We start from the raw sequence: 21,156 nt of genomic DNA on the forward strand, positions 1-21,156 counted from the left end.
TCGTTCTCTTTCTTTATCCTTCTGTTGAGGTCTCTTCCTAGTATATTTATTTTGGACAAGAAATTGATTTTTTTTTTCTATTTAGCAACATATTTTAAACCTTAGTAATTCACATGTGTGGTTGTTCTTGATTAAGTCCTATAGATCTCCCCAGTGTATTACTCTGATTTTAAAAAACAAATTCATTGGAGTTATAAGAAAGGATCAAGCATAGAAATATATTTGGGGTAAAAGAAGGAAAGTTGGACTGATGTTGGTTTGAGAACTTAAATCCCAAGGATAGATACAGGGCTTTCTTATAATTCAAGGCCAAGATTATAAATTAAGCTGCTTTAAGGAGCATTGCAGTTAGGAGAAGATAATTGGGAAAATAAAAACTGGCTATTTTTTTTTCCTTAATGGAAAAGAATACAAAAAGCATTTTCAGTTATTAACCCAAGCCAGATTACCAGTGTGTTCCTTCTCTCCCTTCTTTTTTCTCTTCACCTCTTCTCTCTCTAGTTGTTATAAAATTCTTGTATGGTTTTAAAGCATTTGATAGAAATATTTAAATATCATTTAAATATAAATTGGAATTCCTTTAGTTTTCCTAACTCTGATACTTAGTGTGTTTTATCATCTGGGGGGAGACATAATTTTCTTACACTTAGAGGCATTTCCTTTTTTGTTTCTATCTTGCCTTTTATTATGCTCTTTAGTGAAAATCTTTAAATTGTATTACAGAACTCTGTGTATGATCATTTTAGTTGCAAATCTATGTCTTGGAAAAATTAAAATTCCTAACTATTTTCTGGAATTTTTTTTCAACTTCAGATGATACTGATGTAAAAGCATCCAGCTTTTCACTTTTCAGCCACAAGGCGGGGTACTACCTCTGCTGTCTGAAGGTTTTTTTGGTGACTTTCTTCAATAGCCTGATCAAATCCAACTTAAGAGAAAATAGGACATTATAAAAGTTCACTTTGGGCAGTAAAAGAAATTGTTTATGACAGCAGATAGTCTTTATAGAGGGGTCCAGTTTATTTGAAGGGAATTCAAGGAGCTTTCACAGAGAAAATCAAATAATGCATAAAATAATGCATTTCACTATGTTATTATTAATTAAACATTTTTATTTGGAAATAATTTCAGAATTATTAAAATGTTGCAGGAATAAGAATAGTACAAGAAACATACATCTATCCTTTACCTGAATTTATCTATTAACATTTTATCCCATTTACACACCTTCTCTTTATGTACTTGTATATTTTCTTCTGAAATATTTGAGGCTAAGTTACATACATCATGACAATTTACCTCTAAATACTACGTTGCATTTTTCCTAAGAATAGTGATATTCTTTTTCATATAACCACAATACATTGTTAACTTCAGTAAATTCAACTTTAGTAAATTTAACATTGATACAATGCTTTTATCCAATCTGCCATCAGTATTTCAGTGTGTCACTTGACTCAGTAATATCCTTTATAATGTTTTCACCCTCCAGTTGAGCAGTCTTAAGTTGGTTATACCATTTAATTGTCATGGCTCTTTAGCCTCCTTTAACCACAGCCTTTCTTTGTCTTTTATAACATTGACTTTAACTCCCCTCCCCCTTTTAATAGAATGTTACTTATTTCCACTTTGGGTTTGTCTGATGATTCCTCATGATATATTCTCAGCTGTAACATTGCCTGAGTGATGTTGTGTCTTTATTAAGGTATTGCATGTGCCCGTGGTCCTTTTAATGGTGATGTTACATTATGTTTTTGTTCAAGTCATTTTCTAAAAATTAGCTGTGTGTGTTTAGAAGAGAAGTAAGTGCCATTCAAGTGTATGAGCAAACAGACATTTTCTCTAAAGGAATATACTTAGAAATAGATTAATGTTCCCAGTAGGTAAAATCTAATTTGATGTAAGCCTCGTGGTGGTAAGAATAAAGCTTTATTCTTTGCAAAGCTTTTAATGTAGTATATTGGTATTTTATCTGTCCCTAGGTTACCAGGGAGTGTTGTTGATATTTTCCTTGGGATCTGCTAGTCATTCTGGTGAAAGAATAAAATCTGAGTAGGTGACATCAGACAGAAGTATAAAAAATGGAGCTATCTCAATTATAAATCTTTTAAGATGTCATAATTAATACCAGATTGAAGTATTTTTATAGTCTCTATTTGAGTTTGTGCTTGTATTAGTGAAGTTTTAATACAAAACAAACTTACACGTGCCAAATGTGTTGATTGGAAAGAAAATTGTAAACTTCTCAAAGAAATGATCACAAGTTTTTATTCTTTAGTTATTTGAGGGATTTGTTATTAAGTGGATATAAAAAGTTTTGTGAATAGGAAAATTTCCCAAATATTTCTAATCTTAAGGTGTATGTAAAAATTCTCAGAAGGTAATAAATACATATTTTAAAGAAAATAATCATTTTGAATATTTACAATAGTTAATTTCTTGACTTTTGCTGAAAAGTATTTGTAACATCAATATTAAGATGGTATAATGCTTTCTAAGAAAGAGTATTAGTTTAGGTCTCGGCCCTTTTGCAGAACATAGTGAATCAAGAACTTTTTTATGGTGTAATCTTATATATAATCCATTTACTTTGATTATATATGTGTATTACAAATAAAATGTGTATTTCCCACATACTGTAGACATCAAAGCATTTGAAGCATGAAATTAGATGAATATAAAATAATTCGAATGCCAAAGTGCCCATTAAATTTAACAGTTGAACTTAAAAAATTTGTGGATTCTGTTGTGAGTTATGATTTCTCCCATCAGCTACCCTGCAGAGTGTTGGAAGGGAGAGAAAATTACCTTGGTATTCTTTCCAGGTTTGCCCCTTGAGTTTACGCAGAAGTATACTGCTTAAATTGGTAGTAGTTTATAGCCGCTGCTTCTGACACTTGTATACGTGTTTCTGAATTTCTAGAGTGTACTGAATGGTACCCTGAGGGCTGAGAAGAATTCAGTGTGTCTTCTCAAGTGTATATTATTTCACTGAATATTGTTTAAAAAATTGTTTTTATTTATTTTCATTCCTCAGACAAGACATCTGTATAGATTCTACTTCATCCCTGAGAGAGAACAAGCAGCCTGAAGGTTTGGAATTAAAACAAGGTATGGATCATGTACTTAACTTTTTCTATAACTTTTGCCTAAAAATTGTAAGCATTTTGCCAATAATAAATTTTCACAGTCTTCCAGTTTGCCCCCTCTTTATAGATAGGGAAACAAAATAATTTATTTGGTCTAAGCTCAAAAGTAAGGAATACATCCTTTATTTTATGACTCCTTTAGCCATTGGAGTGGTTCTGCCTTAGTGATATATAACTATAGATGCCACCAGAAAGGTATCATTTTGAATAGTTTTAATTCAGTAATCTATTATATATTCTCAACTGCAAGATACTCTAGATACATTAACTAGATAGCTTTGGGTTGTATGTGGAGAAAAAAAAGTTTTATAGGATAACTTTTTGTCTCTTTTCTTTTTGCTAGATATTTTGTTCTTGTTTACTTTCTTCCTCATATATTATTTTCTATAAATCAGTAATTTTTGGTATTACCAGCTAACAGAAGTAAAGTGGTATTTGTTATTTATTCAAGCCAGGTTGATCGATAGGGCTAATCCTTCAGATGTCTTTTGTTTTCTCTCATGCCTAGTAGGGAAAATTGAATGTAAAAATAAATTTTTATTAGTTACTCAGACTACCTCACATTTTTCCATTTTCCTGATAAAATTACTTCACAGCAGTAAAAATCTGTTGCAGCTGAGAGGGTTATGTTGTTTATTTTGTAGGCGACAAATCTTTGATTGCTTAGAACAGTTTCCCTAAAACTTGACTCATAAGAACTTATTTGGTAGAGGGAAATAGGTCATCTGTTTAGGCAGAATGGCTTTTTTTAAAGCTGTGGCCTGTATTACTAATCTTAATTAAGTAAGGGAAAAAAAGTTGATTAATTAATTTTGTGATCCCTTCAGTTTATATGTAGAGAGAACAAAATCTAGGTTTTCTGTAATTCTAACTTATGTACTCTGGTGTTTATAAATATTTCTGATGATTTGGGGAATTCTGGTGCTTTTCAGAAGTTGTATTGTGTTAACTTCTTAAATAGCCAAAATTAAATCTTTGTATTCTTTCTTCTTCTCAGCACCCCCACAGACATGAACTCAGACTCATAGTTTTATTTACATTTGTTTGTCATGTATAAATACATGCTAAGCACACATCATTTCCTTATAATGTAGTCATAGTCATTTAACTCTTGCACCCCACGTGTAATTTGACAGCATTGCTATTGTTTCTGCCTTTATTTCTGTTCCTTGCATTTAATGAGCAGCAGGTGTAGAGCCTGTGCTGTTAGATTACCTGTGGAGAGAAGAATGCCATATGAAGGATAGAAAAGTCTAGAATGGGCAGGTTGATTTCACTTCCCAGGGAAAAAGGAGTGGAGACCTCATTGTGCGAATTAGCCATGCCGCCCTCTAAGGGAAGGGGTTTTTCTGCTCCTGTGTTCAGGCACCTGAAGCTCTCTTCACAGTTCTCTTCCTGGGGCCAATAGCCTATTTTGTTGTGATTTTTAAAATTTTTTTTATGGTAACTTCAGTCATTTGAAAATTAGTGATGGAATAGCCAGATGTCACAAAGCCTAGTTTCTTATGCTCAGGAGCCTTTATAGACACTCTTAGGTTCTCACCTCAGCATGAGAAACATCAGGAATGCACTGTCATCAGTAAGTGACAGCAAGCAGAGGTGAGAAAATAGGAGATCCAAGCACAGCAGTTCCATTGTACAGGACAGTTCATGTTCATACTGTGACTAAATTTGTAGAAAGTGGTTAAATTGTTTCAGCCCTTTTTAGAAAGCAGGGAGATATATAGAAAATGCCTCTGAACTGGTTAAAATTTAAAATTTTGTTGCATAATGGGATAAACGTAAGTTATTTAGAAGATTCAATTATGTGGAACATTTTACAGACAAATATTAGTATAGCTGAAATCTGAACCAGAGAGTGAGTAACTTGCTTGGAGTTACCCAAGAAGCTGAGGTACCCCAGGAAATAGAAATCCTGATAGGCTCAGTAAAGATTATTGCTTTTTTTCTAAATGAACTAATAATGTCTATTTTTAATATTACAGAACTTTCAAAATTGATTTAATGTTATCTCTTTCTATTTTTACTCACAGCTCAGTAAAAACAGAACATAATTCTCCTCGTGAATGCACTGTCATTTTATTTAATGGCTTAACCATTTAAGAAAATTCATTGAAGCTTATTTTAGTACTAAAGTAACCCTTTGCTCAGTCGACCAAAATATTAAGCAGCATTGAATTTTCTCTTTGCTCTTTCAAGATAAAATAAATCTTATTATATGCCCTATTAATGGTATATGATATTGACAAGTCATTTAAATTATATTTTCAGTTTTTTCAGCTTCTAAAATACTCAGTATTGAGAAATAGTGACGAGAAATTAAGTAAATTGAAGTTGGCATTTCTTTGTCTAGTACTGGTATTATCTTGTTGGTAGGGAATTCATTTATGAAACTGTGCTGAAGGTGAGTATCAGATTGTACACTAACTTCTTTCTACCTTCACTCTGCAAACATTTGTATGTAAATATAATCTACTAGTTGATTGGTACTGTAGTAAAATAGGATTAGAATTAGTGTCCTAAGTCATTCAATTTTAGCAGGAGGGTAGTTGTATAAGAATCGTTTATATAAATTTTCTGAAATGGTCATTTGTGCTACAGTTAAACAAAAATGAAACTGCTTGTTTGTCAAAGGTATTAAATATATAGAAAATATTTTAAAAATATCAAATGCATCTTTGCTAATATTAATGAATTCTCTTCTATATATTTATCTATAAATAAATTTAAGACTTTCAGTAATATTAAAACAGTTTAAATTGTTGCTTTAAAGTTTACAACTGGGGTATGTGTAATTTTGCATATTACTCTCCTGTGGAACTTCAAGAATTAAGCTCTTATGTTTGCATTCCTTCTAGGAAGTTGTGATGAGAAATTTTTTTTTTTTTTTTTTTTTTTTTTTTTACTATACGTGGTTAAATAGCCAAGTTAAAATTGTGTATTTAGGTTGAAGAGAAGAGTTGAGGTTTATAGTAGTTCCTTTAAAATATTTGAAGGGCTGTTAAATAGAAGACTGATTAGGCTTGTTCTGTATTGCATCTGAGAATAAAAGTTGGGCCAATAGATAAGATTATCATTAGACATGTTTTGGTTCAATTTATTTATTTCAAACAATCAGATGTGTCAGAAAATGCATTGGGCTGCCTTCTGAGATATGTCCCTATTGCTGAAGGTGTTTGAACGCAGGTTACATAAATGGCCACTTGGTGGTGCTGTTGTAGAGCAGATTCATACAAAGTTTAACTATTCGGATGTTTGGCCTTGATCTTGAAGTTCCTTTCCTACAGATTTTCTAAAGACCAGTGCCTAGTGCAATGTCTGCACTTGTGAAGAGTGCTTCTTAATAACTGTTTTATTAAATTGTTTAATGGAAGAAGAATAAGATATACAATTTTTTCTATCTATATTTTTCTATTAGGGAAAAAATGCTTGATTTTTAGTCTTTTAAGCTGTATTATGGTTCCTTGAAATACATTCATTTGAATATAGTTATAAAAATAAGTAATGTAACCACACAGTATATAAAATGATTAAAATTAATAAGACATCGACTACATTTTACTCTGAATCTTTTACATTAACTTTCTGATGTGAAAATTATTCCTCTGTTCTATTAGAGAAAGATGGATGTAAAAACAAGCACAAAAAATGCACACAGACTTGCTGTGGTTAGACTCAAATCTTGTCACTTTTTTTAAAAAAGTAGTGTAGTTGCCTCATGCAATTACATTTTGGCCTTCTAATTCAAGAGTTAGTAAATGATAGCCAGCTTTAAGAATTACTTTGTTGAGAACTTCAAGAATTTGAAAATTAGACTTTAATAGGGGAAGATTGTTTTTAGTGGTTAAACCATGTGATGAAAGTTTAGAATAGATATTTTCTTTGGGCTTCTTTCAGCCTTTGAGACCACTGGTCCCCAAAGTGTAATTATACACTTTCCCTGAGAATGCAAGATGAAAATACTAGAGCTTCTAAAGTAAATAAATACATATAAACTTAAATATTTAGATCTCTTCCTTTTAAAATTTTCAATTACATATGTGTAATTGTAATGGTTCATATTAATTGTGTATTAATTTATAAGTAAATAAAAAATATGTAGTGGGACAGGTACTTAAAAATGTTTTCACTGGTTGGTTTATGTAAGTAATGAAGTTGAGAGACCACTCTTCTAGACTATTATAAAGGATTGATGATGGCTGTAATGGGTTCATTTATTACTTCTAAAAAATTAAATGTGATATGAGATGTTTCCATCATTTAGCAAAGATGTTAAACATAAGACTGTATGAGACTCTGAATCCTTAAGATGAGAGAGAAATGGAAAAGCTCAACTAATTTTTGTTCTCATTGCTTTTGTTGTTATTGTTGTTCTGAGGTAGTACTGTGCTAGGAGAAGCAAAGGTAGGTACAGAGAGGGGCTAGAATCAAAAAGAATGAAGAAATGAATTTGCAGTGACAAAGGGGGTGAGTTTTGCTGAAAAGAACTTCGCAACCATGAAGGAATAAGTACAAGTTTAAAAAAAATTGAAAAGGTGATGAGAAAAATCAGAGACTTTTATTGAGCTGTAGAGGAAGAGAGAAAGAAGATCATCAGCTAATTAAGTAGCATTTGTAGGCCAGAGTTTTACATGAAGAAATCTCTGTATTGGCAAATGAACTCTGTGCTGCCTCTTCCTTTGAAGACCAAAACTGCAGACAGGAGTTGAGAGAGCTGAAGGGGGACTGGAAAGAAAATATTACAAGGCTGCTCTGGAGTTGGAAGCTGAGAAGCATGTGTACTACTGATTTGTTGTCAAAGTTTGAGTTTTATTCCTTTCCTCCTAGCCCTTGATTATCTCCTTGACTGGCTCTATCAAATAGGTTTTCACAGAATGCAGCTTCTCAACACGAGTTAACTTCTTTAAAGGATTTTTAAAAACTTGTTCTGAGAAAATGATATCCAATTCAGCAACTGGTGAAGTAAAAAGAGATTGTAGTGTAACCATCAGTGTGGCTTAAGAATTTACATTTCTTTTCTCATTCCTTTGAGCTTTTTCACAAGTTATTACCAGCAGTGACACCAAACATGATCCTCCCTGCTTTTTAATTTGTCTCTTTCTATGACTAGTAGTTGAATGAAAGGGTGAAAATTACATTTTATGTGGCAAATTAGCCCATACTGTTCCCGTACCTTTTGAAGACCCCTTCGTTAAATGTGAGACTTTTCTGGGCTTTAAAAAAACAAAAAAGTAAACCGACGAGGTTTTTGGATGCATGATGCTCTGTGTGTGTTTTATCAAGAACGAAATTATGAAGAATTTGATTCATTATTTTGAGAGAAATGTTTATTTCTGTGTTTCTTTAAATTGTACTCATTTTAAACGTTCTATCTTGTGATGCATTTCACAGGATCGTAGGCACTCTTTGGGCAGCTGTGTTGGAGGTTACATATGCCAAACCTTCCTCAGATGTTTGAATCCCCTTTGGATCCTCTGTGCTTTCAGTCATTGTGTTCTCCTCCAGTTTCCTGGGAAAAGTACCTCCTTATATAGAAGTGCTCCTACCAAAGGAAAGATAGTAAATACTAGGCTTGAAATCAATTTGTTACTTGAACTTTTTATATACCTCACACCATAGCCTGTGATTTAATTAGCAGTTTTGGTTGCCACATCATATAGTTGATACATATTGAGCTTGTAGTTAACAAGCTTTATTTTTATTTTTAAAAACTAATACTTAAAAATTTTTTGAGCAGTTTTAAATTAGGTGTACAAAAAAATTTAGTGGGAAGTACAGAGCTCCTGTATACCCACTTAGCACCACTTCTCCCAGTTTCCCATATTATCATGTTACATTGGTGTGGTAAATTTGTAACAATTGATGAGGCAATATTAATACATTATTACTAACTAAAGTCCATAGTTTATATTAGGGCTCATTCTTTATGCTGTACATGCTACGGGTTTTGATATCTATAACAACATGTATCCACTGTGATAGTGTCATACAGTATAGTTTCACCTATTCATCCCTTTCTTTTCTCTCTCCCCAGACTCCTGGCAGCCAGTGACCTTTTTACTGTCTCTATAGTTTTGTCTTTTCTGTAATGTCATTCAGCTGGACTCTCAATATGATACGTAGTCTTTGCAGATTGGCTTCTTTCACTTAGCAATATGCATTTGAGATTCTTCTGTGTCTTTTTATGGTTTGAGAAGTCATTTCTTTTATTGCTGGATAATCTTCCATTGTATGGATGTACTGCAGTTTGCTTTTCCTTTCACCTATTGAAGGACATCTTGGTTGCTTCCAAGTTTTGGCAGTCATGACTCAAGCTTCTATACTCACTTGTGTGCAGGTTTTTGTGTGGACATAAGTTTTCAACTTGGGGTGGATGCCAAGTTTAGTTTTGTAAGAAACAGCCAAAGTGGCTTTCAAAGCTCCGTACCATTTTACATTCCCGTGAATGAGAGTTCCTGGTGTTCCATATCCTTGCTAGCATTTCCTGCTGCCAGTGTTTTGGATTTTGACCATTGTAGTGGGCAACTGGTTTCGCTTTGCAATACCCTAATGGTATGTGACATTGAGCGTCTTTTCATATGCTTCTTTGCCATCTATATCTCTTCTTTGGTGACTTGTCTCTTCAGATCTTTTGCCCATTTTAAAATTTGGTTGTTTGTTTTTTTAATAGTTGAGTTTTAAGAGTTCTCTATATATTTTGGATACCAGTCCTTTATCAGATGTGGTTTGCAAATACTTTCTCCCCATCTAGGGCTTATCTTTTTATTCTCTTCATATTTATTCACATTTAATAAATAATTTTTGGGTTTTTGTCTCCCTCATATTATATTTATTTAGGTGGGATTAAGGGACCTACAAGAAGAAGATATGAACCAGCATCTAATCAGTGAAGGTTTTATAGTCATTCTGAGTTTAAGATCTGCAAGGCAATACAGAAGGTTTAAATGCATAGATTTTCAAAATATACTTGGGTTTGAATTTTGGTTCTGCCACTTTAGTTGTATAAACTGGGGCAAGTTACTTAAATTCTCTGTTCCTCAGTTTGCTCATTTGTGAAATGGTGATAAATGAATGCCTGTTCCATTAGGTTGGCGTAAGGATTAAATGGGTTAATACATGTCAAGTGCTTTAGAGAAATGCTTAGTACACAGTAAGTGCTCAGTAAATATCAGCCCTTGTTACAATTATTTCTTCCATTACTATTGTCATTAATATTTTCTACTTTATCCCCTCAGTACCATCCTGGCTGTCTCTAGTTGGTAAAAGTGTCTCTATATCATACCATAGTCTGCCTTTACGTAACTTCTACCCATTTGGTCCTCTGTATCCTTTGAGTTATAGAAAATGAATTTAATACCTCTTCTAAATGATCTCTCTTCAGATTTTGAAACCGATCTCCTCTTCCAACAAACTAATTGTTGTTTTGTGCTGGGAACCAGGGATAGAAATATAAATAAAATGTGGTCTGGCTTGGAAAGAACCTGTCTAGTCAAGAAAAACAGATGCGTAAATTAAAATTTCATATCCACTTGTACCTGAACTTGTATATTCCCCTTCTTCCCATTAACGTGGATGAACTCTTTATGTTGATGGGACCAGCCCCTCTGTTTGTGCCGTGATCATATTCCCTTTTGGTACTCGTAGTTGTTAACTCTCCTGCCCTGCTCTCTAGTGAACCCTTGCCTGCAGCTTTTTCCCTGGTCATTGCTGAGTCCTCCTCTTGACCTACCAGCCATGTCTGACACCACTGATTATTTCCTGTTCCCTGAACCTGTCTTTATTCTCAGTCACCTTTGCAGTATACTCCCCTCTCCTTGACTTCTGAAGGGTGTGTCCCAGGACTTACTCTTGGTACTTTTTCTCTTTTTTGCCTTCCCAGGTAGTGATCTTACGGAGTTTCAACATTGGCAACTACAAATTTATTTCTGCAATTCAGACCTCTTTCCAATATTTGTATATCCAGCTTACTTACTAGATGTTGAATAAGCATCTTAAAAATTAATATGTCCAAGAATAAATTCTAGATCCTTCCCTGACCCTCGCACCCGCAAAGCAACAAGCAAATAAACAAAACACAGACCTGAAACCTTGCTTCTACAGTCTTCTCCATCTCCATAAATAGCAGTTCTGAGTGTTCAGGCCAAGAACCTTGAACTCATTCTTATTTTTTGGCCGCGCCACATGGCTTGAAGGATCTTAGTTCCCCAACCATGGATTGAACCCCTGCAGTGGAAGCTCGGAGGCCTAACCACTGGACCGCCAGGGAATTCCTGAACTCATTCTTGAGTCTTGTCTTCTCCGTCAACAAAACTTGTCAACCCTACTTTCAGAATATTCAGAATCCAATCCAAAGGCCTCTTCTTAGCTGCGTCATTCTGATGTTGATCCTTAGAGCATCCTGATCCCTGTATTGCTGTCTGTGCCCTCCTATAGTTTTTTTCCACATAGCAGTGTTAACGATTATTTTAAACTGTGAGAATGGTCATCACTTTTCTTATCAAAGCCTTCCAATAGCTTCCCATCTCAAAATCTTCCTTTCCTATGGCTAGTACCGTGTAGTATGGTATTGTATGATAGCGCCAGGTGATATGATCTGTCACTCCCCCCTGACTCCCTCTATTCCTTTATCTTTGCTTTCCTCTCCAGTCTAAGCACTCTTGTGTCAAGGACTTTGCTTTTGCTCTTCCTTATACCTGTGTGCTCCTCCCCAAGGTAACCGTGTGCGTCTCCTCACAGCATTTAGATCGCTGATCTAGTGCTGCCTGATCTGTCCAAACTGATTAGCACTGCTTTTTTCAGAGCTCATAAATCTCTTAATAAATCTAGAGTTTTACTGAGAATTGAAGTCAGGCTAACTGTACTGTAGTCTCAGAGAAGTCACCTTCTTTTGAAAACCAGAACTGTGTTGCTCAGTCATGTGTCTGATTCACAGCATATCTCACAATATGAGTGCAATTCTATCACTTGTGACTGCAAGTTTTAATACCTGTCTTGCAGTTTGTTCAAATCTGAGATTTATGCTTATTCACACCAGTGATGTGCCCTTATTTAGGTCAAACTACTTGTTTAAGATCGGACATCTGCAAATTGGTAAGGCCTTCCCTAACCTACTTATGCTCACCTCACCTTTTCTCTCAATGCCCTTACTGTAGAATTGATTATCACTTCATTCATACCACTGTTACCTGTTGATTTACTTCAGTTATAACACTGCCCAATAATTAATAATTGTTTTCAATTCAGGAAACATAAGTACCTAAATTTAGGCACTGTAAGGTAAAGGATTAAGTCTTAGGATTCTTTTAAGTCCTCACTGCTTGTCTGTAGTGGGTTCTCATATTCTTTTGAATGAATAAATGGATGGATAGGTAACTGAAAGAATTCCTTCTTTCTCTTCTGCCCTGTTAGAAAGAAGATAAAAGTGAAATAGAATATTAGTCATATTTACCCATTAATATTCTACCACCTACCCCAAAGAGTGAGTTGCTTTATAAGATTGTTTTTCTTTCTGGTCTTAACAAAACTGCGTCATGTTTTGGTTTGTTTCCCATAGCCTTTAGCTTTGTTTATATTGCTTGTATGGATTCATACCAGTCTTTTATGTTAAGCATTGATCATGTGCCCTTTGTAACATATGTGATCATAATAGAGATTCTTTTGTAGCTTATATTTCTTTGGATATTTCCTCATTTGGATAATTAATGTTTGGATAGAGTTTTATTTTTGAGCATCTTTCTTCACTCTTGAACTATCCTTCCCCATGAGATTATACCTTTTCTCCAACCATTCAGAAAGCGTACAGGACACTTTTTATTGCATTTTCCACCTTCAGTACCATACATTCTAAGGTGACGTAGTTATTTTTTCCAGACTCTCACTGCTTCCACATATTTTCTTTTATGGAAAGAATTAGGGTGAAACTGACAGCTTTGATTATTTTTTCTTACTTTTTTAATGAAAATGTTTTTAGTTTTAGGGTAGGATTTCTATGTTTTATGAAGCATACTACTACTTTTTTCGGCATACTGGCTAATGACGCTGCATTTCGGTAATGATTGGCTGCTTTCTATATGAGTATGTAAAAGATACCTTTACATTATCTAAAATTAGAATCAAGTCTTTAGTATCTCTTTCTACGCTTATATTTATATTTTAACAAACTAAAGCAGTGCTGCAGGAAACATGGCAGGTTGTAAAGTAGACGAGCTTGAGCACACCTTCCACCTTCCTTGGATGGGTAGATTGTGGAGCCCTGAGATGTTAACTAGCAGAGAATATTTGAGTGTGATGCCCTTTTAAATTCATAAGTTGCAACAAGTCTTTGGGGAGACGAGTTGCCTGATTTTTAACATCGGAGCTTGTAAATATGCTATTCTGTCTTCATTTTTAACCCCTTTGTATGTTTTCATATTTCTTCCTAGATTTTGATATCAAACTTCTATTAGAAGCCTGTTTAATCAAATGGTAGGAGAAATGATGAATGACAGTCTTCCTGTTTACTTTCAGATTACTAGAGGAAAGATAGGAATCTCTCATGTGTTAGCCTGTTATTGTACCCCAGTGCCACCCCAAAATATTCACTTGCCTGATCCATTGTGAAGGGCTGGCAGGAGGTCCCTGTTGTGCTTTTTGTCCTGGAATGGTGATATCTTCAGAGGCAATAATTTTGGATACTACCCTTTTCTCTGTTCTCACGTGTGCTGTTAGGCTTACATATTGTACTGAGTTTGGATCTAACACTCTGCCTTTGTCCGTTCTGCCCCTCACTCTTGGAGTTTCCTCACCTATCAATATCACCTGTTAGATTCTAAGACCTACTTTATAATACGTGTCTGTATTATAGATCTCCTTGACTTTTCACTGTTATCTTATATACTGCAAAATTCTATTGTACTTTATATTTAAATTTAGCACTTTAAAATATGATGTTTATATTTTAAGCATACGCAGGCACCATGAAGGCAAAACCTATGTCTTAAATTCTGTCACACATATTTAGTCTATACTACCTGTGGCATTTTGTAAGGCCTATTTCTATGGCCTTTACAGCTCATGTGAAGTAGATGCTGAGTGAGTATTAATTGATTCTTGGACTAATCTCTGGATTTGTGGTTCTTAAAAGTTAGGTTTATAGGCCAGCAGACAATCACTTATCCAGAAGTTCAATGGATAATTCAAGGGGTTTGGTAGAATACTAGACATTTTTCTGTATTAAATTGTTTGCATTTTATTCTTGATGAGTAATAATTGGTAAATGCCATGATTAAATTTTGAATGTGATGGTTACCATCATGCACTTAAATCAAATCAGTAGTTTAAAACAGTGCATGAAAAAAACAATAGCCAAGATCTGTTAGTTTTGCTGAGAGGTAGACTGAAGGCTTCTCCAAAAAAGATTATTCTTATATGCTAAAAGAACAGTTTTGTTTCTTTTTCATAAAATAAAGTTTTGGCTTCTTGGAAAGGCTGGAACTCACTAAAAATGTTAAAAGTTATCAAACTGACTTTCTATAGTTAGAATACATTAAAAAGTGTGTTCTTTATAACTTAAAATTTTTTAAAACCAAAATCATCTGAGTCTTAGAAAAGAAATCCTATGGAGGCGTAGCATTGCTGTCCAGTATATCACAGGCTTTGTTACTAATGAGATTCCGACAGATTGATAACGCCGGAGGCCTGGAAGAGTTAAGATTCTAGAGGGAAGGGTAGTGAAATGTGTTGTTCTGAATGGCATAACCATGGAACGTGAATAACTTAAAATCAGATGAGAAAAACTAATTAAAAGAGAAAACAAAGTAAAATAGTTTAACCCTTCTAATAACCAACTCTGTTTGCTCGATAGGAATATTGGATTTCGATTTTCTCATTTTCTTCTCCAGGATATGTATATATGTTTTAAAACCTGTTGTTTCAGGTTTCTAAATAAAAATCAACTTTAGAAAAACTTTTTTTATTTTGAAAATTTTCAAGCAAAAATAGGAAAGAAAATAGGAATATTAATTCCCATGTACTCAGCTACATCTTCAATAATTATGCACCTGTGCCTAATCTTTTCTATCTATATTCCTACCTGCTTCCTACCCACTATATTATCTTAAAGCAAATCCTACATCTTTTCAGTTTCCATAAGGATACTAAGTAGACTCCCCAACCCCTCATTCTCCTCCAGTAGAATATCTTCCAGTCCCTAAATTTTCTTTATGTCTTCCGTTGTTCATCTTGATCGTTCGTGTATTGCAGTTTTTCTGGTACTTGGCTTGGGCTTCTTCAGTAGCTGTGTTGTTATATTTCTCCACCAGATCTCTTTAATGTAAGTGGGTGGGGTAGACCTCAACAGAGCGCTTGGGTGTGTGGCAGGGAAGGGGAGGGAAAAAAAGGAAGGGTTCAGTTGTCTCAACTGTTTTGAATGAGTTTAATTATCTTGCTATTTGTTCCAAAGCCAACTCTTCCTTGCTTCCAAGGCTCCCCAAGAAAGAATTACACTTATCTGTGGAGTCTTTGGCTGTGATTTTGCTTTGCTATTTTTCTGTCAATTTCATCCTGCCTACTTACGTTTTGTAAAAATCCAGCAAAAGTTCTTTTTAGATGATATCCTTTCTTGTTATCTAATGTTATAATTTCTTTCTTTTTTTTTTTTAACTTTCTACAAGGTTATATTCTTAGAAATGGTTGAAGAAATACATATGCTCATGGAGCAAAACTGGAAAACTCATTTTCTTCTCTTCCTCTTCTACTTTTACTCCCCTCCCCAGAAGTCAGCCACTATTAATAATGTTATTTTTAACACAAGTATGATTATTACTGTTTAGCTTACTCTTTTGACTTAACAATATGTCTTGATCATTTTTGCATCTTTCCAGTTTATTTTTTTCTCCAGATGGCTGAAATTCCTATTTTTTACTAATGAGTAAAAAAGTAATACCTTAATGTTTTAATTTGTATTTCCCTGATTAGAAATTGTTGATCATTTTTCATATATTTATTGATCCTTTGTATTTCATATTTTGTGAAATGCTTAACCTGTTTCTATCCTTTGCCCATGTTTTTAGTTATTTCTAACAACAGTACCCAGACACTGTATGTATTCTTACATTTATCCTCTTAGAAAATGTATTTTGCTAATATTTTCTTAAAGGTTTGCCCTGTCATGTAATTTTATTTATAGTCTGTTTTCTTTCTCAGAAGTCTTACTTTTTTTAGCTTTGTTGATTTTTTTTTCCTTTGTGGATTCTCCATTTTGTGTTTTACTTAGGAAGGACAGATGTTTGTTAGTTTCATCCTCAGATACCTTGCAGTTTTTATGCTATTATTTTTAAGTATCTCCCTTCTGTTACTTCAGTGGACCCTTTTTTTTTTTTAGCTCTTTATTGGAATATAATTGCTTTACACTGTTGTGCCAGTTTCTGCTGTACAACAAAGTGAATCAGCTGTATTTACACATACATCCCCATATCCCCTCCCTCCCATGACTCCTTCCCACCCTCCTTACCCCAGCCCTCTAAGTCATCACCCATCATTGAGCTGATCTCCCTGTGTTATGCAGCAACTTCCCACTAGCCATCTATTTTACATTTGGTAGTGTATATATGTCAGTGCTACTCTCTCATTCAGTGGATTCTTGATAGGGAGAGGAATTAGATATGTTTGCTCAATTTGCTGTCTTTAGCAGGAATTCAGACAGCTACTTAATTATTCCGTATACTACGGTTTGTCTCTTGGCTTAATTTAATAACTCACTATCAAGAAGTTTCACAAGCATGTAGTCACTCAGAACATTAGATATGTTTTCATTTTTTGCATTAAAAGGGTTCTGATACATTGAAATTATTTGCAAGTGGAATATTATAGGCCCTATCAAGATTTAAATATGTTAGTACAACTTAAAAATCCTTTTTAATTTTTATTAATCAAAATGTTTAATAATTCTGTTTGTTTACTTTTCATTGGGTAATTGAAACTTTTATTTTAACAAAAAGCAAACGTAAAACATAAATATTTTCCTTTATCTAGCTTAGGGAATCTCTGGCTTTCAAGCATTGAGGTTTGTTATAGATTATAATAAAAATACAGGTATTGCATTTTAGCTTTTCCTGTTATGTATTACACTCCCTTTTTTAAATACTGAAACTATATAAATTTTGAAGTGATTCTTTTGTAGTAATAATTTTTCTCATTGACAATAAGATATTTAAAGTATGTTGGGTGTTCTGCTTAGTTGCCAGATATTTTCCCTTTATGGTTTTATCCCATGTTTATAACTATGCCTCATTAAATAATACAAACAAATATTTTCTCTGATAAATTATTCTGTTTACTCATCTGTGTTAGTGATGAATTTAGATAGTGATTGATTTATTGTACTGTCTAGATTCTGAATCTAGATGGATTGATTTGTTATGTAAAAAATCTTTGGTACGTACGTACAGAGTTTGACTATGAAGGAATCTAAAGTTATTTATTTTGTTTTATTTTTATATTTTTAAATTTTATTTATTAATTTTAATTTTATTGGAGTATAGTTAATTTACAATGTTGTGTTAGTTTCAGGTGTACAGCAGAGTGATTGTTACACATACACGTATACATATATTCATTCTTTTTTAGATTCTTTTCACACATAGCTTATCACAGAATATTGAGTAGAGTTTCCTGTGCTATACACTAGGTCCTTGTTGGTTATCTGTCTTATCTATAGTGGCGTGTGTGTTCATCCCAAGCTCCTGATTTGTCCTTCCCCACCACCTTTCCCCTTTGGTAACCGTAAGTTTGTTTTTGATATCTGTAAGTCTGTTTCTGTTTTGCAAATCGGTTCATTTGTATACTTTTTTTAAAATTAGATTCCATATATGCATGGTATTATATGATATTTGTCTTTCTCTGACTTACTTCACTTAGTATGGTAGTCTCTAGTTCCATCCATGTTGCTGCAAATGGCATTATTTCATTCTTTTTTATGGTTGAGCAATATTCCATTGTGTATATGTACCACACCTAAGTTACTTTAGTTATTTTGCTGCCTTATGACATCAGTAATTTGGGTCTAATTTTATGCTTGCTCTCTTCCCTGAGCCATTTTTGATTGTAATGTCTTTTTTTTTTTTTTTTTTTTGATTGTTATGTCTTTAACAGTTAAGTCTGAATTCTTATTCTTAATATTTTTAATTACATTTGTATTATTTTACCTCAGACCCACCTTTTATTTATTTATTTTTTGTTGTATTTCAATAGCATTACTTTAACGTCATGCATACATTGAAACTGTTTTTATTTATTTTAGGGGAGTACACATAATTTCCCTGAGATTGATTTGTTACTCTCAGACTCCTACACCTGTGTAAAAGCTTGAAGATGCTCCTTTGCAGAATTCTCTTATAATTTAAATGGGTACTCACTTCCCCCTGAACACACACACACTTTCGCATATGCAGAATGGGGGTGTGGAAGGACAGAACATGACCACACTGGTATTTTGAGGACTTAGAATGAGGCATTTTAGGTTAAAGTTATTTTTTTTGAGAAAGAGTATACAAGTTTTACCCCTTCCAATTTGAGGATCATAATTGGTAGCAAAAACTCTACAGTTTTCTAATACTGAGGATGAGAGTAAATTATCTTTGAAAATGTATTCATATGTTTGCAAACTGTACTTTAAAAATGAGTCAGTAGAATGAAGAAAATTAAGGAATAGTGAAATGACTTGAAAGTATGATCCTAGATCTTTACATAGTTTGTCACGTTACATTGTACAAGTCACTTAACCTTGTTTTCACATTTGTGAAGTGAAGTGCTTATGCTAAATTATTTCAGGTACAAATTCTACAAAGGTTTGGCATCCTTGGTGCAGATATAATGGGCAGATGGAACTTGTGAATGTTTTTACCAATACTGTGCTACAGAGAACTTGATCACTTGGATTTGGATAATTTTTAATGTAAACAGAGAATACCAAATTTATAGAGCACCATATCTTCAGTGAATAATGTGTATAACTGTTTGTGATTAAAAAAATAAAGCAGACTCCACCTCTGCCCTCTAAAAATGTTTGAAACAAACCCATAGAAAGTGTAATTGAAAAAATTTTTTTCATCGAGTTTTCTCCTTTGAAACATTGAGGGGGTGTATAGGAGAATCAATCAAGGTCAGTAAATCATTTATCTTAAAATCCATGGAGTAGAATTGTTTATATATTCTATTATCAGAATTTTCCATCTGTCAATCTATGTTTTGTAAATAAGTTTTCCCTACTACAAGAAAATTAACAGAGCTAACAATTGGGGGATTATTATTTTCTTTTTAAAAGACATATTAGGAATTTAAAAGATAAATAAATTGGAGGTATAAGGGAGCACTCAAAGTTGTAAATAACTCATGGACTTTAGTAATGGTGCAAGGCCAAGATGGTTGAGGGCTACAATCTGTGTTTATGTGCAAGTTCTTAGAATCAGGTATAGAAGTTTTATAACAAATGCATTTTAAAAAATTATGGCATACTAACTTTATTAATTAAAATCCTCTCGATGAAAACTTATTTTACCTTAGAAAGTGGGCTTAGGCATTCTCCTTTAATTTGTTGATTTAGAACAAAGTGTTTGAAAAAGCATATGGAAAGCTTTGGAATAATTGCAGTGCACATGGTGTGCAGCTTGCCAGTGATATTTTTCCTTTTTTGTAATTTATAAGACAAAGTATTTTAAACTACTTCTTGAATGGAATTTTACTTCTTCAGTAATAAGCAATACTCTATGCAAAGGGTGTCAACATTTTGTACTGTGGAGGCTTCACTGTGGTCTAAAATGTTATGGCATTTTAATTAGGAAAATTGATCAGGAACATCCATGTGATGGTATACGTTTCCCAATGCTTCCATGTTCTACTAAATTGGAATGAAAAATACATTATAGTTTACATGAAATTAGATCTGTTTTCAAAGTTAATGGGGAAATTCCCTGGAGGTCCAGTGGTTAGTACTCGGTTCTTTCACTGCTGGGGCCCGTGTTCAGTCACTGGTTGGGGAACTAAGATCCCTTAAGCCATTCGGACAAAAAAAAAAAAAAGAGAGAAAGGAAGAAAGAAAAAAAAGTTGAGTCAGGGGAAAGGGGTCGGGGGGTGGGTAGGATGGGGTTTATGGAATGTGTTTGGGGACTCCATGTTGGGAGGTGGAGGTCAAAGCAGCCCTTTCATCATAAATAGAAAGAAAATTTTGATCAGGGCATTTAGGTTACATGGTTCTTTCCCTTTTTTTGTTTGTTACAGGCAAAGGGGAAGATAGTGATGTACTCAGTATAAATGCAGATGCTTATGACAGCGACATAGAAGGCCCATGCAATGAAGAAGCAGCTGCTCCTGAGGTGCCAGAAAATACAGTCCAGAGTGAAGCTGGTCAGATAGATGACCTGGAGAAAGACATTGAGAAAAGTGTGAATGAGATTCTGGGACTGGCAGAGTCTAGCCCGAAGGAACCCAAAGCCGCCACCCTGACTGTTCCTCCACCGGAAGATGTTCAGCCTTCTGCACAGCAGCTGGAGCTGCTAGAACTTGAGATGAGGGCAAGAGCTATTAAAGCCCTTATGAAAGCTGGTGATATAAAAAAGCCAGCCTAGTTTATTTAAATTGTATCTGAATATTAGATGTGTTTGAACAAAGCTACATCATATAATTTTGTATCTAAAGTTTATTTGGGGTCTTACATGATGTTTCTCATGTAACCCTTATTAGATAAACTCATCTTAGGCCTAGAATACATGTTTTTGTTGTTATTTTTGTATTATATATGTTGCTTTCTGAATTCATGGCAAATATCATTGGATAACCTGGATACTTTGTTAGATGAGTATTTAGCTATATCTGCAAATTAATACCTGAAAACCATTAGCAAAGAGTCATTGTGTTTTTTTCTTTATTTTGAAATGTTTTGGCATCAAACCAAAAAGTTTGTGAAAGATTGACCAAGCATGTTGCCTTTAGGCTACCTATATTTTGCGATAGAATTTTAAATTATTGCTCCTAG

The 21,156-nt window shown here is 33.8% G+C and overlaps 1 protein-coding gene across 1 annotated transcript in view; it reads left to right on the top strand.

The window, feature by feature from the left end:
- Nucleotides 1-20,759, top strand: part of CAAP1 (caspase activity and apoptosis inhibitor 1) — a 40,933-nt gene extending 20,174 nt beyond the window's left edge. Inside the window, exons 5-6 of the mRNA XM_057724158.1 lie at nucleotides 3,038-3,111; nucleotides 20,403-20,759. Of these exons, the coding sequence (XP_057580141.1) occupies nucleotides 3,038-3,111; nucleotides 20,403-20,749 (421 nt within the window). The 3' untranslated portion in view covers nucleotides 20,750-20,759. The remainder of the gene's footprint in view (nucleotides 1-3,037; nucleotides 3,112-20,402) is intronic.
- The last annotated feature ends 397 nt before the right edge of the window (nucleotides 20,760-21,156 follow it).

Source organism: Hippopotamus amphibius, chromosome 2 (genome assembly GCF_030028045.1).
Source record: "Hippopotamus amphibius kiboko isolate mHipAmp2 chromosome 2, mHipAmp2.hap2, whole genome shotgun sequence".
Classification (NCBI taxonomy): domain Eukaryota; kingdom Metazoa; phylum Chordata; class Mammalia; order Artiodactyla; family Hippopotamidae; genus Hippopotamus; species Hippopotamus amphibius.